Here is an 18,870-nt window from a genome sequence, read left to right on the forward strand (position 1 = left end):
GGGCACAATGGACAGCTCTGAGTGGCCAGTGCCAGCAGGTGACATCAGAGACCCCTCCTGATAGGTGCTTACCTTTCTCTGTAGCCAATCCTCCTCTGTGGGCTATTTAGGGTCTCTCCTGTGGGTATCTCACCAGATAACGAATGCAAGAGCTCACCAGAGTTCCTCTGCACTTCCATCTTCGACTTCTGCCAAAGATCGACCGCTGACTGCTCCAGGACGCCTGCATAACCGCAACAAAGTGGCAAGAAGACTACCAGCAACATTGTAGCGCCTCATCCTGCCGGCTTTCTCAACTGATTCCTGGTGGTGCATGCTCTGAGGGCTCTCTGCCTTCACCCTGCACTGGAAGCCAAGAAGAAATCTCCTGTGGGTCAACGGAATCTTCCCCCTGCTAACACCAAACGTCTGCATCACCGGTCCTCTGGGTCCACTTTCATCCTGATGAGCGTGGTCCCTGGAACACAGGAGCTGGGTCAAAGTGTATTCGACAATCCAGTGGCCCTTCTGTCCAAATTTGGTGGAGATAAGTCCTTGCCTCCCCACGCCAGACAGTAATCCTGTGTATTGCATGAACTGCAGCTGCTCGGGCTTCTGTGCATTTTTGGAAGACTTCCTTTGTGCAAAGCCTAGCCCAGGTCCCCAGCACTCCGTCCTGCATTGCCCAACTCGCTGAGTTGGACTCTGACGTCGTGGGACCCTCCTTTGTTGCTCTGAGTCGACCCTCGTCCTCAGATCTTCTAAGTGCCTGTTCAGGTGCTTCTGTAGGTGCTGTCTGCTTCTGCATGGGCTCTCCATGTTGCTGAGTGCCCCCTCTGTCTCCTCCTCCAAGGGGCGACCTCCTGGTCCTTCCTGCGCCCTGGCAGCAACCAAAATCCTCAATCACGACTCTAGCAGCTAGCAAGGCTTGTTTGCGGTCTTTCTGCGTGGGAACAACTCTGCATCCTCCAGCACGCCGTGGGACATCTTCTGACAAAAGGAGAAGTTCCTGGCACCTTCCGTTGTTGCAGAATCTTCGGCTTCTTCCACTAGGAGGCAGCCCTTTTGCCCCTTCATCCGGGCTTTAGTGGGCTCCTGACCCCTATGGATACTTGCGTGATTCTTGGACTTGGTCCCCTTCCTCTGCAGGTCCTCAGGTCCAGGAATCCGTCTTCAGTGTTTTGCAGTCAGTTGTTGTCCTTGTAGAATCCCCTATCTCGGCTTTACTGTCTTTCTGGGGTAGTAGGGTAAATTTACTCTTACTTTTCAGGGTCTTGGGGTGGGGTAGTTTGGACACCCTTAGTGTTTTCTTACATTCCCAGCGACCCTCTACACACTACGCTAGGCTTGGGGTCCATTCGTGGTTCGCATTCCACTTTTGGAGTATATGGTTTGTGTTGCCCCAAGGGTTATTTCTCCCTATTGCATTCTATGGTGTTCTACAATGTTTGCACTACTCTTCTGTTACTTACCTGATTTTGGTTTGTGTGTGTATATTTTGTTTATATTACTTACCTCCTAAGGGAGTATATTCTCTGAGATACTTTTGGGATATTGTCACTAAAATAAAGTACCTTTCTTTTTAGTAACTCTGAGTATTGTGTTTCATTTGATATAGTGCTATGTGATATAAGTGGTATAGTAGGAGCTTTGCATGTCTCCTAGTTCAGCCTAAGCTGCTCTGCTATAGCTACCTCTATCAGCCTAAGCTGCTAGAACACTACTAATCTACTAATAAGGGATAACTGGACCTGGCACAAGGTGTAAGTACCACAAGGTACCCACTATAAGCCAGGCCAGTCTCCTACATTGGTGGTGCAGCGTGGGATAAGTACTTGTAACTGCTTTACCACTTTGTCATTGGTGCTTTTCATAAGAAAAACATATTCCAAATACTTAAAAATATAAACAGTTAACCTAAACAGTTTAACTTTCTTTCTAAAAACTTTCTACAATGGGTGTCTGGTGGGTTGGTGAAAGTATATGGGGCTGTTCAGGAATTCTAGTCCTGTGTTGTGTAGGAATTTGTATGTGTGCGAGAGAAGTCTGAATTGGCTGCACTTGTGAATGAGGTGCTGTGGATGTGGCGTGAGAGGTTGAGTACTAGTTTTACACAATTTGCAAAAGATACTCTGTTCAACTGGCAATATGCACAATTTAATGGCACAATTAATTTATTTATGCAGTACTGAAGAGATCCAGCAAGTCAATGGGCCCCTGCTTTTATTTCAACTAGACCCCTTGTTACTCCAGGTCTCTTGTTTTCATGTTTAATTTTATTTTGGAAGCGCAGGAATTGCCAAGGCGGGACCTTGCCTCGTAAAAAGCAGTAGGAGATTAGGCAACTATCTGTAGGTAGCAGTCTGCCATCTAAATCAGTAGAGTGGCAAGTATGGCTTCCGGCCAGTTCTGCTTTTCAGTTTACAAATCCAATCTGACACCTGGGGGAATATTCACAAGGTGAGGCATCTGCGGCTAGAAGTATCTATCAGAAGTAAGCATATTATACAAAATATCAAAAATAAAAGGCATACTTTGCAACTGAAGAGAAAGGAGATATTGATAAGCAGGTGTTAACAATGTGCATAGGTTTTGTGAAGTCGCTCAAAGTGTAGAGAGTCAGTGGGAAATGTGGACCGGCTCACCGATGTATGGTATATTAACAGCTGAATGGATGCAGGCAATTGACTGTAGGAAAGTAACTTCTTGCCTAGCATGTTACCCCCATGTTTACATGTATGTCAGTTTGTTTTTGCCTGTCTCACTGGGATATTGCTAGCCAGGACCCCAGTGCTCAGAGTTTGTGGCCTGAATGTGTATACCTGTGTAGTGACTAACTGTGTCACAGAGGCTCTGCTAATCAGAACCTCAGTGCTTATGCTCTCTGCATTTAAATTTGTCACTATAGGCTAGTGCCCACTTTTACCAATTTCAATTGGCACACTGGAACACCATTATAATTCCCTATTATATTGTACCTAGGTACCCAGGGAATTGGGGTTCCAGGAGATCCCTATGGGCTACAGCATTTCTTTTGCCACACACAGGGAGCTCAGACAAACCTTTACACAGGACTGCCATTGCAGCCTGAGTGAAATAATGCACATGTTATTTCACAGCCATTTTCACTGCACTTAAGTAACTTATAAGTCACCTATATGTCTAACATTCACTTGCTGAAGGTTAGGTGCAAAATTACTATGTGTGAGGGCAACCTTGCACTAGCAAAGGTGCCCCCACATAGTTCAGGACCATTTCCCCAGACTTTGTGAGTGCGGGGACACCATTACATGCATGCACTACATATAGGCCAATACCTATATGTAGCTTCACAACGGTAACTCCAAACATGGCCATGTAACATGTCTAAGAACATGGAATTGTCCCCCCATGCCAAATCTGGTATTGGGGAGCCAATAACAAGCATCCCCGGGGCTCCACTATGGACCCCGGGAACTGCCAAACCAGCTCTCTGGGGTTTTCTCTGCACCTACCGCTGCTGCCACCCCACAGACAGGGTTCTGCCCTCCTGGGGTCTAGTCAGCCCAGTCCCAGAAAGGCAGAACAAAGAATTTCTGCTGAGAGAGGGTGTTACACCCTCACCCTTTGGAAATAGGTGTTAAAAGCTGGGGAGGGGTAGACTCTCCTAGCCTATGGAAATGCTTGCAAGGGCAAAGATGGTGCCCTCCTTGCATAACCCAGTCTACACCGGTTTAGGGAACCCCCAGTCCCTGCTCTGGCGTGAAACTGGATAAAAGAAAGGGGAGTGACCACTCCCCTGTCCTTCACCACCCCAGGGGTGGTGCCCAGAGCTCCTCCAGTGTGTCTCGGACCTCTGCCATCTTGTTTCCAGAGGTGTAAGGGCACTCTGGAGGCCTCTCAGTGGCCAGTGGCAGCAGGTGACGTCAGAGACCCCTCCTGATAGGTGCTTACCTGACTGTGTGGCCAATCCTCCTCTGAGGGCTATTTAGGGCCTCTCCAGTGGGCTTTTCCTCAGATAACAACTTGCAAGAATTCACCAGCGTTCCTCTGCATCTCTCTCTTCAACTTCTGCCAAGGATCGACCGCTCACTGCTCCAGGACGACTGCAAAACTGCAACAAAGTAGCAAGAAGACTTGCAGCAACATTGTAGCCCCTAATCCTGCCGGCTTTCTCAACTGTTTCCTGGTGGTGCATGCTCTGGGCGCTGCCTGCCTTCACCTTGCACTGGAAGCCACGAAGAAATCTCCCATGGGTCAACGGGATGTTCCCCCTGCTTCACCAGGCACCAATCTTCAGCTTCACTGGAACTCTGGGACCCCTCTCATCCTGACGAGCGTGGCCCTGGAACACAGGTGGTAGACCCAAGTGACCCAGACTGTCCAGTGGTCCAACTGTCCAAATTTGGTGGAGGTAAGTCCTTGCCTCCCCTTGCCAGACAGTAATCCTGTGCACCCCGTGAACTGCAGCTGCAAGGGCTTCTGTGCACATTTCCAAGAAATCCTGCATGCACAGCTGAGCCTAGGTCCCCAGCACTCTGTCCTGCGATGCTCAGCTCCCTGAGTTGATCTCCGGTGTTGTGGGACCTTCTTTTGCAGTGTTGAGACGACCGCTGTGTTCAGACTTCTTGAACTTGTGTTCAAGGACTTCTGCAGGTGCTTCCTGCCTGTGCGTGGGCTCTCTATGTTGCTGAGGGCCCCCTCTGTCTCCTCTTCCAAGTGGCGACATCCTGGTCCTTCCTGGGCCCGGGCAGCACCCTTTTTCTCCAACTGCGATTCTTGCAGCTAGCAAGGCTTGTTTACGGTATTTTACCAAGGAAACAACTGTGCATCCTCTGCACGAAGGAGAAGTTCCTAGCACCTTTCGTTGTTGCAGAATCTTCAGCTTCTTCCATCCGGATGCAGCCATTTTGCACCTTCATCCGGCGTTTAGTGGGCTCCTGCCCCCCCTGGACACTTTAGCAACTCTTGGACTTGGTCCCCTTCCTTTGCAGGTCCTCAGGTTCAGGAATCCGTCTTCAGTGCTTTGCAGTCTGGTGTGGTCTTTGCAAAATCCCTTATCACGACTTTAGTGTGTTTCCGCGGAAACAGTAGTACTTTACTCCTACTTTCCAGGGTCTTGGGGTGGGGTATCTTGGACACCCTTAGTGTTTTCTTACACTCCCAGCGACCCTCTACACACTACACTAGCCTAGGAGTCCATTTGTGGTTCGCATTCCACTTTCTTAATATTTTGTTTGTGTTGCCCCTAGGTCTATTGCATCCTATTGTATTCTACAGCGTTTGCACTACTTTCTGACTGCTTTACTTACCTGATTTGGTTTGTGTGTATATTTTATGTATTTTACTTACCTCCTAAGGGAGTATATCCTCTGAGATATTTTTGGCAAATTGTCACTAAAATGAAGTACCTTTATTTTTAGTAACTCTGAGTATTGTCTTTCTTATGATATAGTACCTATATGATATAAGTGGTATAGTAGGAGCTTTACATGTCTCCTAGTTCAGCTTTGGCTGCTCTTCTATACCTACCTCTATCAGCCTAGGCTGCTAGAACACTACCACTCTACTAATAAGGGATAACTGGGCCTTGCACAAGTACCATTGGTACCCACTATAAGCCAGGCCAGCCTCCTACATGGGTGGCAGCGGTGGGATAAGTACTTGTAACTGCTTTACCACTTTGTCATTGGTGCTTTTCATAAGAAAACCATACTCTAAATACTTAGAAATATACACAAATAACCTTAACAGTCTTACTTTCATTCTCAAAACTTTCTACAAAGTTTCAGAAAAGATTTTCTCTTTTCTTTAAAAGTTTTCTAAATAATTTTCTCTCTCCCTAACCTCTTTCTTTCCACTATGTCTGTGGTAGAAGCCACTCCCAAAGTTGTGAAGACAACTTATGAGAATCTAAACTTTAAAAGTTTGAGGAGTCTCTCTATATAAAGGAGTTTAGGGATTGGTAAGAACCCTACCAAGGATCTCCTTATTAGCCTTCTCCTTGAAAGTGACCCGAGTCAGACTGGTCAAACCCAGGATCAGAAGGTAGAGGAGGGGGGTACCCAGATAGTTTCAGGGGAGGGCCCTGAGGACTCTGGGGAGGGTACTTCCAAAGACCTTTCAGTTATCAGGCCACCTAGTGAAGCATGGGAGGGGGTCACACATCAGTAGGGGACCTTTCACTCCAAAAGGCCAGGTCACTAGGGTTCATGTAGTCAGAGAAAGGTCCACTTCTGCAAATTCTCACATTACCTCTGTGTCAGAGAATTCCCAAGCCTCCCACTCTGAGGATAACACCCTAGACAGGGAACTCAGAAAGCTGAGGTTGGAAGAGGTCAGACTGAAGCTAAGACAGCAGCAGCAGTTGGCCTTAGATAGGGAATCTCTAGATGTAGAGAGGGAAAGACAGACGCTGAGGTTAGTTCCCCATGGTGGCAGCAGCAGCAATCGTGATAGTCATCCTGTTAAGAGAAACAGATTCAAGAAACCTGCACAAGATTGTCACCCCCTTACAAAGAGGGGGATGACATCAACAAGTGGTTTTCTGCACTTGAGAGGGCCTGTATGGTACAGTTGGTCCGTCAAAGGCAGTGGGCTGCTATCTTGTGGCTATCTTTCACTGGCAAAGGTAGGGATAACGTTCAGAGATACCAGAAAAGAGTCCTCTCAAGACTGGACAGACTTTGTAGACTGTTCAGTGAAGGCCTTGGAGGGATGGTTACATGGCAGTAAGGTGACTGACTATGAAAGCATATATAATCTTATTTTGAGAGAGCATATTTTGAACAATTGTGTGTCTGACTTCGGTACTTGGTAGACTCAGATCTGACCTTTCCCCAAGAATTGGGAAAGAAGGCAGACAAATGGGTCTGAACAAGAGTGAGCAGAAAAACTCATACAGGTGGTGATAAGGATGGCAAGAAGAAGAATGGTAAGTCTTCTGACAAGGGTGGGGAGAAAGATAAACAGAATTCTGAGTCTTCATCAAGCCCACAAAAATCCTCTGGGGGAGGTGGGTCCAAATCCTCTTCACACCATCAAAAGAAGCCATGGTGTTATGTATGTAAAAGTAAAGGTCATTGGGCGAGTGATTCCACTTGTCCAAAGAAAAACACCAAGGCTCCCATCACAACAACCCCAACTGCGTCCACTAGTGGCCCTAGTAATAGCAGTGGTGGAGGGAAGAACACTACAAATAGCCAATCAAAGGGTGTAGCTGGGCTCACCATTGGTAATGTAGTTGGGGTTGGTCTTGTAGGGAGTCTACAAAGGCTGCTTAAGTCCCTGATGGTGGTACTGACTATATGGGTAAGTACAAGCAACTACCCCTAATAAATGGTGTTGAGGTTGAGGCCTACAGGGACACAGGAGCCAGTGTCACCATGGTGAATGAGAAACTGGCTGAACCTGAAAAACACCTACTTGGTCAGCAGTACAACGTGACTGATGCTCATAACAACACTCTTAGCCACCCCATGGCTGTTGTGAATCTCAACTGCGGGGGTGTTACTGGCCCAAAGAAAGCTGTGGTAGCCACTGATTTACCTGTATACTGCTTACTAGGAAATGATTTGGAAACATCAGCTTGGGTTGAAGTGGAGTTGGAGGCTCATGCAGCAATGCTGGGCATTCCAGGGCATATCTTTGCTCTCACAAGGGGCCAGGCCCAGAAGCAAGGAGGACAGGGAAACGTGGATCCCGGAAAAATGACCAAGTGCTCCCAAAAGCTTGGGGTAGAAAGGGTAAATCATTGCCCACTATTGCTCCCTCTCCAGAAGATTCCACTTTTGAGGAAGAGGAATCCTCTCCCTGTGAAGAACCTACACCAGATGAGCTGGCAGCAGACACTGCTGAGCTTTTGGGTGCAGGGGGGCCTGCTAGGGAAGAGCTGAGTGTGGCACAGCAGACCTGCCCTACACTAGAGGGTTTAAGACAGCAAGCTGTCAAACAGCAGAATGGGGATGTTACTGATAGCCATAAAGTCTATTGGGAAGATAACCTTCTCTATACTGAGTCAAGGGACCCTAAGCCTGGAGCTGCCAGGAGATTGGTCATCCCTTTGCAGTATAGGGAGTTTCTTCTGACTTTGGCATATGACATCCCTTTGGCTGGGCATTTGAGACAAAGTAAAACGTCAGACAGACTTGTTCCATTGTTTCACTGGCCTTATATGTCAGAGGACACCAAGGAGTTTTGTCACTCCTGTGTGACCTGCCAAGCCAGTGGCAAGACTGGTGGCACACCTAAGGCCCCCTTAATTCCACTCCCAGTGGTTGGGGTGCCCTTTGAGAGGATAGGGGTTGACATCGTTGGCCCCCTTGACCCTCCAACAGCTTCAGGCAATAGGTTTATCCTTGTGGTAGTGCACCATGCCACTGGGTATCCTGAAGCCATATCCTTAAGGACCACTACAGCTCCTGCAGTGGCAAACGCCCTCCTGGGAATCTTTTCCAGAGTAGGCTTCCCAAAGGAAGTGGTATCAGACAGAGGTAGCAACTTCATGTCTGCATATCTCAAAGCTATGGGGAAGGAGTTCACTACTCCTTATCATCCACAAATCAATCAAAAAATGTATAGACCGCGCTACTCACCCGTGAGGGTCTCAAGGCGCTGGTGACGGCGGAGGTGGGGGGGCAGGGGTAGGGGTTACTGTTCGAACAGCCACGTCTTGAGGTTTTTTTCTGAAGAGCAGGAGGTCCTGGGTCTTGCGGAGGTTGGTGAGGAGGGAGTTCCAGGCCTTGGGGGTGAGGTACAAGAATGATCTGCCTCCGGTGGTCGCATGTTGGATGCAGGGGACTGTGGCGAGTGCGAGGTCAGCGGAGCAGAGGTGGCATGTGGGTGTGTGGAAATTAACTCTTTCATTGAGGTAGGTTGGTCCGGTGTTGTGGAGGGATTTGTGTGCTTGGATAAGGATTTTGAAGGTTATCCTCCTGTCGATAGGGATCGGAGGTGTGATGAAATGTGTTCATGTCATGGGAGGTCCAGGATGAGGCGGGCGGCTGCGTTCTGGATTCTCTGGAGTTTGCGTTTGAGTTTGAGTGTGGTGCCGGCATAGAGGGCGTTTCCGTAGTCCAGCCTGCTACTGATGAGTGCATGGGTGACGGTCTCTCTGGTCTCTATGGGAATCCATTTGAAGGTTTTTCGCAGGATGCGGAGTGTGTTGAAACAGGAGGAGGTAACGGCGTTAACTTGCTGGGTCATGGAGAGGGAGGGGTCCAGGATGATGCCGAGGTTGCGTTCGTCGTTTGCAGGGGTTGGTGGGGGGCCTAGGGCGGTGGGCCACCAGGAGTCGTCCCATATGGTTTTGTTGGGGCTGAAAATGATGATTCCGGTTTTGTTGGAGTTGAGCTTAAGGTGGTTTGCTGTCATCCATGTGGCGGTGTCAAGGAGTGCAGCGTGAAGGTTGGTTTTGGCGGTGGTAGGGTTACGGGTGAGGGAGATGATGCGCTGGGTGTCGTCTGCGTAGGATATGATGGTGTGGTCGGAGGATGCTGGCGAGCGAGGTCATGTAAATGTTGAAAAGGGTAGGGCTGAGGGAGGACCCTTGGGGGACTCCGCAGATGATTTTGGTGGCTGTGGAGTGGAAGGGAGGGAGGCGGACTTTCTGGGTTCTGTCGGTGAGGAAGGAGGTGAGCCAGTCTAGGGCTTTGTGTCGAATCCCTGCAGAGGCGTGTGTGGAGTGTTTGATGGCAGACAGTGTCAAAGGCAGCGGAGGGGTCCAGGAGGATGAGTGCGACGGTCTCGCCCATGTCGACTCTGCTTCTGATGTCGTCAGTACATGCGATGAGGGCGGTTTCAGTGCTGTGGTTCTTGCAGAACCTAGAGTGGGAGGGGTTGAGTGTGTTGTTTTCTTCGAGGAAGTGGGACAGGCGGGTCTTCACTAGTTTTTCAGCGACCTTGGCGGGGAAGGGGAGGAGTGAAATAGGGCGATAGTTGGTGAGGTCATCGGGGTCAGCTTTGGGCTTCTTCAGAAGTGCGGTGACTTCTGCGGCCTTTCAGGGGTCTGGGAATGTGGTGTTGTCGAAAGAGCTGTTGATTATGTTGCGAAGCTTGGTGGGCGATGGTTGGGCTGGCTTTGTTGTAAATGCAATGGGGGCAGGGGGTAGCGGGGGAGCCTGAGTGGATGGAATTCATGTTTTTTCAGTTTCTTCGTCGTTGGTAGGGGCCCAGGTGAGTAGTAGGTTGGGAGGGTGTGGAGGGTCTTTGCTGGTCGAGTCGAAGGTGCGTGTGGTTTGAAACTGTTGTGTGTGTCTAAGATTTTGCGGTTGAAATGGGTGGAGAGGGAGTCGCAGAGGAGTTGTGTGTGCGTGGGGTCTATGTTGCTGACTTTGAGTTTGGAGAGCTCTTTGATGATGGTAAAGAGTTCCTTGCTGTTGTGAGAGTTACTGTCTATGCGTTCCTTGTAGTATGCTCTTTTGGTGGTGCGTAGGAGTTGGTGGTGTTTGCGAGTGGCGGTTTTGAGGGTGGAGAAATTGGTGGTAGAGGGTTCCTGTCGCCAAGCTTTCTCTGCTTTGCGGCATTCACGTTGGAGGCTTGGAGCTCAGTGGTGAACTAGGGGGCGTTCTTGATGTTGCGGTTGGTGATGTTTCTTCTGAGAGGGGCAAGTGAGTCTGCGCAGGCTGTGATCCATTGTGCGGAGTTATGAGCAGCAACGTTGGGGTCGTTGGTGTGGGGGGTTTCTGTGCAAGTTGAGAGTTCAGGTGTTCTGTGGGGATCTTGTCCCACATGCGGTAGGGTGTGGTGTGTTAGAGGTGGTGTGTGGGAGGTTTGGAGAAGGAGAAGTGGACGCAGTGGTGGTCAGTCCAGTGGAGTTTGGTGGTGTGAGTGTAGGTTATGTGGTTGCTCGAGCTGAAGATTGCATCTAGTGTATGACCTGCTGAGTGGGTGGGTGCTGTGACCAGTTGTTTGAGTCCGAGGTTCGTGAGGTTATCTAGAAGGGATGAGGAGTTGTGGTTGTGAGGGTTTTCCAGGTGAAAGTTAAACAAACAAATGGATTGATTGAGAGGTTTAATAAAACTTTCAAAGGCATGATCATGGGACTCCCTGAAAAACTCAGGAGGATATGGGATGGTCTGTTGCCATGCCTCCTTTTTGCTTATAAGGAGGTACCCCAGAAAGGAGTGGGCTTCAGCCCCTTCAAACTCCTCTTTGGACACCCTGTAAGAGGTCCCCTTGCTCTTGTGAAGGAGGGTTGGGAACGACCTTTAAACGCTCTCAAACAGGACATTGTGGACTATGTGATTGGCCTCAGATCAAGGATGGCTGAGAACATGAAAAAGGCCAGTAAAAACCTTCAGGCCAGCCAAAAGCTCCAAAAGCAATGGCATGGCCAGAAGGCTGTTCTGAATCAGTACCACCCAGGACAGAAGGTGTGGTTATTGGAGCCTTTGACACCAAGAGCACTCCAGGATAAATGGAGTGGACCCCATCTCATTGTGAAAAAGAAAGGTGAAGTCACCTACTTGGTGGACCTAAGCACTGCCATAAGCCCCCTTAGGGAGCTTCATGTCAATCACCTGAAACCTTACTATGATAGGGCTGACTTAACCCTGCTCATCCCCACAGATGAGGGGCAGGAGGAAGAGAGTGACCCTCTCCCTGACCTATTCTCCACCACTGAAGCTCATGGCTTAGTGGAGGGAGTTGTACTTGCAGATTGCCTCACTGCTGAGCAGAAGGACAACTGCATAAATCTTCTTGGTCAGTTATCTGTCCTCTTCTCACTGATTCCAGGTACAACTACCTGGTGTGAACACACAATTGACAATGGAGACAGTTTACCTGTCAAAAGTAAAATTTATAGACAGCCTGGCCATGTCAGGGACTGTATTAAACAAGAGGTACAGAAAATGTTGGATCTTGGAGTGACTGAACCTTCTGAAACCCCTGGGATAGCCCACTGGTGCTTGTCCCCAAACCTCATAGTAAAGATAGTAAAAGGGAAATGAGGTCTCAATCAAGTAACAAAAACTGATGCTCACCCTATACCCAGGGCAGATGAGCTGATAGAAACACTGGCTTCTGCCAAGTATCTAAGCACTTTTATTTAACTGCAGGGTATTGGCAGATTAAGTTATCAGAAGATGCTAAACCAAAGACAGCATTTTCAACCATTGGAGGGCACTATCAGCTCACATTTATGCCCTTTGGATTGAAAAATGCACCTGCCACTTTTCAGAGGTTGGTGAATACAGTCCTCCAAGGATTGGAAGCCTTTAGCCTAAGCTGCTAGAACACTACTACTCTACTAATAAGGGATAACTTGACCTGGCACACGGTGTAAGTACCATTGGTACCCACTATAAGCCAGTCCGTCCTCCTACATTGACCCAAAGCACCTCCATCTATACTATGTGTGATTTTTTTCTTGTAAAAAGAATATTCTTGTGAGACTAAAACTGTCTTAAAGGCCAGGCATAAAACTATTGCGACTAGCTGCCATAACACAATGGCCAGACGGCATTCCAGTTTTGAAGGTAGTGCTTCTGCGACAATGGTTGAAGCATTATGGTCAAAGCAATGCCTGTCATCCCAGAGGAGACGTCTTAACATAACAGTGCAAACCCTTATCACTTCTAAAACATGATCAAGAGTGTGGCTCTACCTGGCACCCAGCTCCGCTCAGGTTTATTGCACTGAGGAGAGACCTGCGGCAGGACACAACAGGCAAAATGTAACCAGAATTCCAACTAGCATTAGCCTCTTCAGAACTGCAATCAACAGGTTCTTTGGAGTTATAGATCATTTTACATGGGACAATGGGTTTACATTGATAGAGGGAGTAAATAACCTTGTCACATATACTGCTGAATATTATGCATAAACACACCCCTTTGCTAACATATTCTGCACCTTTAAGAAGTACAGATGTTTTTACTTGTGCACATTCACAATTGATATAGGCAATGCATCTATATATAGTAAGCTTTGTAGCTATGTATGTATGTAGATTACCTGCCTTGCTTCTTCACACAATGAAGTAAATGCCCAGGAATACAGCAGGTACTCTCTCCAAGATGGCACTTCATGGAAATCCATCATGAGAATATAGGCAAATATCAAGAGGAAACAAATGAATGACACAGCATTCCAGTAAAAAATCACCACAGGAGCAGTGCAGAAACTCACAAGGCGCTTAAAACAGCTCAATGCTGATGGTTTCCGGTCTTCAGTTTCAGAAGGCAACCGTGTGTGTGTCCTGGAATGAGATTAGCATCAAGTATACATCAATCTAGTGTGGAGGGCTGTTCAAAAGAGACAGGGTTACTGACCTGTGATATCAATGTACATGTATTAGTATGAGATTAGCATTAACTATTCATTAATCTAGTGGGTGGGGTTGCTGAAAGGAGGCAGGGTTACTGACCTGTAACATCAGTTTCCGTGTACTAGCATGAGATTAGCATTGAGTATTCATAAATCCAGTGTGTAGTGCAGCGCTGCTCAAAGGAGATACTGTTACTGATCTCTTAACATCTGTGTCTGTGTCCTACAATAGGAATAATATTGTTATAATGATTTGTATAGTGTGCTTATCATCCACGGGATATCCAGACACTACAGTAGAAGTATGTTGATTAGGCTCTTAATTGAATCGCCAGGTCTTTAGTTTCTTGCGAAACTCAAGTGAGGATGGGGAGGTCCTGATGTGGTGTGGAAGGTCGATCAAGGATTTGGTGGCGAAGAAGGAGAAAGAGTGTCCTCCCGATTTGCTCTTGTGAATGTGGTGTATTTGTGCGAGGTGGATGGTAGCAAAGCGCAGTTCCCTGGTGGGTTGGTGAAAGTAGAGGCAGTGGTTGAGGTAGGCAGGTCCAACATTGTGGAGGGATTTGTATGCAGGTGAGCATTTTAAATTGACATATCTTCTGGATTGGTAACCTGTGTAGCTCTGTGAGGTGTGTGTGATGTGTGCCCTGCTGGGGATGTTGAGTAGGAGTCTAGAGGCGTTGTTGTTCTGGGTGGTCTCGAGTCTTTGAGTTGATTCGCAAGGCTGGCATATTTTGTTTTGCTGTACTCTAGTTTGGTCTAGTTCTGATGAGTGCCTGGGTGACTGGAATATTTTGAAGAGCATACGTAAGAGGTAGAAGCAGGAGGCGGTGATGCTGTTCACTTGTTTGGCCATCATGAGTCTGTCATTCAAGATGATTCTGAGATTTGTGGCATGGCCAGTGGGTGTGGGTCCCAGGTCTGTAGGCCACCAGGAGAAGTCTCATGGAGAGATGTTTTCCCAAAGACCAGGACTTCTGTTTTATCTGTGGCTAGTTTTAGGCAGTTCTGTTTCATCCAGTTTGCTTCATCTGACATACAGGTGGTGATGTTGGTCCTGGTGGTATGGCTGTTGTCTGTCAGGGAGAGGATGAGCTGGGTGTTGTCTGCATGGGAGACTGTTGATTCCATGGGATCTTATACACCTTCCTCCTCAGCAGGCAGACCTCTCCCGGTCTCCCCAGGTAGGCTTCAGTGCAGTGCAGCTGCCCGAAACATGCAGTGCAGCTGCCTTTCACAGACGGCTAACTCTCCACCTTACACGGGTCCCAGGCGAGTCCAGAGCCCTCAAGCTGTCAGAGCCTGGGAAAGCCTGCCAGCGTCTTGAGCACCAAGCCAGGTCCTCTGATGCTCTCACGTGGAATTCTTCTAAGTACCCATTTGTGCCCCGGGGGCAACTACTGGTGTGCGCTTCGTCCACGCTTGAAAATGTTGCGCTCCAGGCACCAAAACATCAGGGGGTCAAGGTGGATTCTCTTTTTGGGAAAGCTCCCCTTGCAAGCCCCTCTTGGGTAGGATACAGCGCTAACCACCCACTGATGACCAGTGGGTGAGAAGCACAAGCTGGCAAATCCATGTCTTTGCAGAAAAGAGGGGTTTAGGAAAGGGGGGCACAATACCCTGCCCCTGGAGATCACAGAGGAAGGGCTGAAGGAAAAGAAATAAAGTGAGCAGTGGGCCAGCACATCAGAGTTATTGGGCCAAAGCAATAGTCCTTCTTGTGACCCAGCAGGCCACAGGTCAGAGCAACAAGCGGGTCAGTTCTGATGGCAATTCCTCATCGCAGCATAAACGGCTCCTATGGCAGGTTTATCAGTGTCTACAAACATGGGGAACAACCCCTGTATTTTACTTAAAACTGCCCAGCTTCTAGAAGGTGGGAGAAGGTTCCAACCAGATCTAACCAGTTCCAGAATTGAACCTTTTCCTCCACACTGGCTCCAGACATCAGTAGGCGGTAAATGAGCCCTTTCGTCAGAGCAGGACACACCCTTTACAAATGGGTGCCCTGCATCTCACTCTCCCAGCCCAGGAAGACCACTCAGTATGCAGATGTACTCTTATTACATCTCCACCCTCCCTGTGTGATGGCTGTCTGGAAAGTATTCACAAAGCCCAGCTGTCACTCTACCCCAGATGTGGATTGGAGTTAAGCTGCAAGGCACAAGAGTCATAAGCACGAAGAAATGCCTACTTTCTAAAAGGAAAAACAACAGCTGATGGACGGAATGCGGAACAAATCAAACATTCACCCCCAGTCACAGATCTGATATAAATCCATCAGTTTTTAGGTGGAGCGTTAGGCCTGCTGTATACTAACAGTATACAACAGAGTGAGTTCCAGCATTTTGATTTGTTAGTTGCAGTGTCCTTCAAAAATCCTTGCTTGCTAGTGGTCAGTTCTGCCTCTTTGTCCTGCCTTTTTCACTTTGGGAGCAACACAAAGTACTGTGTAATTGCGCTATGTTCTGTTTATCCGTTCTGTAAGGGACTTTTTTTTTTGCATTTGTCTGTTTCACCTCAACAGTGTGGATGCTTGTTCAGTCCCTCCTCCCCACCAGCTCCGTCTGTAAACATAAACCAACAGCAGAGGGGGGGGGTGTTTCCAGGGCCAGCTCGCCCTCGCTCTCCTTATTTTCAGTCTGTGTGGAAAGAAAAGTCCACTCAGTAATTTACAATGCTGGGAGCTCTAACTCGAGCAAACAGGAGAGCATCGCATTCCAAATGCTTGTTTTTTTTATTGTTTCCTGCTAATTCGGTGCCCGTCGCTCATCTCAGCCATACAAATGAAAAAGAAAACGCCACGTGATCGCGCTATGTAAACCCCAGCGCGATTGTGCTGTGTTTTTTTCTTCTTTTCAGTAGTGTGGCAAGAAAAGTCCAGTTAGGAGTTTACAATGGTAATAGCTCTAACTCGAGCAAATGCGTGACCCGTTGCATTGAAAATGATCGTTTTTTTTTTTTACTCTTCGAGCTCGCTGTTTTACTCTTTGGCAGTACCTAAATGCTGTTGTTCCTTATTACATACCCTAACATTACAGCTGTAATTGGGATGATTAAAGACGGAAACAAAAGTATTCTTGAAGGGTCTTTAAATCTGTCACAGTACCTGAAGACGTCCAGATATACGACAGCTATGTTGTGAGTATGCACATTTTTAACAGCTGTTGAAAAGCATTCTAGACACTAATTGATTGGAGAGACTGATCAGTGAAGTGTTTTGGTGTTTCCAAACAGCTGTGCTCCACCTCATATTATGTTATTGTTACAAGAGCATACGGTTTCAGTACAGTGCACTGATGTTATTAGCAGACCTGTGATTTTCAAATCAAAATAGTTACTAAATTTAAATGGGATTAGCTTTCATTTCAGAAGTGATTAATCGTTTGCCTTCCTGAATATATTTCCATATTGCGTGAAGTTACTTTTGGATCGTAAATGCGAAATTATGCATCATTCACCAGAGACCAATACTAAAATAACATTATGAATTCCTATTTTTAAATCCATATTTTCCCTTTCAGTGGCATTAAAGGCAGCTCTAGAAAGTCTCCGAAGATTATCTCCTATATTTCAAGTGGTATACCTCTATGTCATGTTCCATATGCAGCAATCACGATCTGTGTGCGGTGACTCATGATATAAAAGTAATCAAGTATATCAATAAGGACATTATGCATCCCAAACAGAGTACATACACTAAAAACAACTCAAGAACTCGGAAAATCTTTAGCATGTTGGTAGGATTATCAGCTGATACAACAATCATTGTGCAAAAAAAGATCAATTGAGAGGAGGCTGGCCTAGCTTATAGTGGGTACCTTATGGTACTTACACCTTGTGCCAGGTCCAGTTATCCCTTATTAGTAGATTAGTAGTGTTCCACAGCTTAGGCTGATAGAGGTAGCTATAGCAGAGCAGCTTAGGTTGAACTAGGAGACATGCAAAGCTCCTACTATACCACTTATATCATATAGCACGATATCATAAGAAACACAATACTCAAGAGTTACTAAAAATAAAGGTACTTTATTTTAGTGACAATATGCCAAAAGTATCTCAGAGGATATACTCCCTTAGGAGGTAAGTAAAATACACAAAATATACACACAAACCAAAATCAGGTAAGTAAAACACTTAGAAAAGTAGCGCAAAGACTGTAGAACACAATAGAATGCAATAGGAGCCAGTAGGCCTAGGATCTAGGGGCAACACAAATCATATACTCCAAAAGTAGAATGCAAACCACGAATGGACCCCCGGCCTAGTGTAGTGTGTAGAGGGTCCCTAGGAGTGTAAGAAAACACTAAGGGTGTCCAAGATACCCCACCCCAAGACCCTAAAAAGTAAGAGTAAAATTACCCCACTACACCAGAAAGACAGTAAAGTCGAGATAGGGGATTCTGCAAAGACAACAACTGACTGCAAAGCACTGAAGACGGATTCCTGGACCTGAGGACCTGCAAAGGAAGGGGACCAAGTCCAAGAGTCACGCAAGTGTTGGGGGGGTGGGGGGGTGGGGGGCAGGAGCCCCATAAACCCCGGATGAAGGTGCAAAAAGGCTACCTCCGGGTGGAAGAAGCGAAAGTTTCTGCAACAACGGAAGGTGCCAGGAACTTCTCCTTTGGTCAGAAGATGTCCCACGGTGTGCTGGAGGATGCAGAGTTGTTTACACGCAGAAAGACCGCAAACAAGCCTTGCTAGCTGCAAGAGTCGCAGTTGAAGATTATGGGTGATGCCAGGGCCCAGGAAGGACCAGTAGGTCCCAACTTGGAGGAGGAGACAGAGGGGGCGCTCAGCAACAGACAGGGCCCATGCAGAAGCAGGTAGCACCCACAGAAGCACTTAACCAGGCCTTCAAGAAATCTGAGCACGGCGGTCGTTTCAACACAACAAAAGAGGGTCCCACGAAGTAGGTGGTCAACTCAGCGAGATGAGCAATGCAGGACGGAGTGCTGGGGACCTGGGCTATGCTCTGCATGAAGGATTCCTTGCAAAAGTGCACAGAAGCCGTAGCAGCTGCAGATCACGCAGTACACAGGATTACTGTCTGGCGTGGGGAGGCAAGGACTTACCTCCACCAAATTTGGACAGAAGCACCACTGGACGGTCGGGGTCACTTCGATCCAGCTCCTGTGTTCCAGGGACCATGCTTGTCAAGATGAGAGTGGACCCAGAGGACCGGTGATGCAGACGTTTGGTGCCTGCGTTAGCAGGGGGAAGATTCCGTCGACCCACAGGAGATTTCTTCTTGGCTTCCAGTGCAGGGTGAAGGCAGACAGCCCTCAGAGCATGCACGACCAGGAAACAGTTGAGAAAGCCGGCAGGATTAGGCGCTACAATGTTGCTGGTAGTTGTCTTCCTACTTTGCTGCAGTTTTGCAGGCGTCCTGGAGCAGTCGGCGGTCGATCCTTGGCAGAAGTCGAAGAGAGATATGCAGAGGATCTCTGGTGGGCTCTTGCATTCGTTATCTGAAGAGAAACCCACAGGAGAGACCCTAAATAGCCCTCAGAGGAGGATTGGCCACTTAACCAGGTAAGCACCTATCAGGAGGGGTCTCTGACATCACCTGCTGGCACTGGCCACTCAGAGGCCTCCACTGTGCCCTCACATCTTTGCATTCAAGATGGCAGAGGTCTGTGA

At 47.8% G+C, this 18,870-nt stretch overlaps 1 protein-coding gene across 1 annotated transcript in view; it reads right to left on the reverse strand.

Moving 5' to 3' along the window:
• LOC138249319 (transient receptor potential cation channel subfamily M member 2-like) overlaps nt 1–18,870 on the reverse strand; it is a 1,037,937-nt gene that overhangs the window by 325,939 nt on the left and 693,128 nt on the right. Inside the window, exon 23 of the mRNA XM_069203278.1 lies at nt 12,916–13,095. Coding sequence (XP_069059379.1) covers nt 12,916–13,095 — 180 coding nt within the window. The remainder of the gene's footprint in view (nt 1–12,915; nt 13,096–18,870) is intronic.

The sequence above is a fragment of the Pleurodeles waltl genome, chromosome 8, assembly GCF_031143425.1.
Source record: "Pleurodeles waltl isolate 20211129_DDA chromosome 8, aPleWal1.hap1.20221129, whole genome shotgun sequence".
Lineage (NCBI taxonomy): Eukaryota > Metazoa > Chordata > Amphibia > Caudata > Salamandridae > Pleurodeles > Pleurodeles waltl.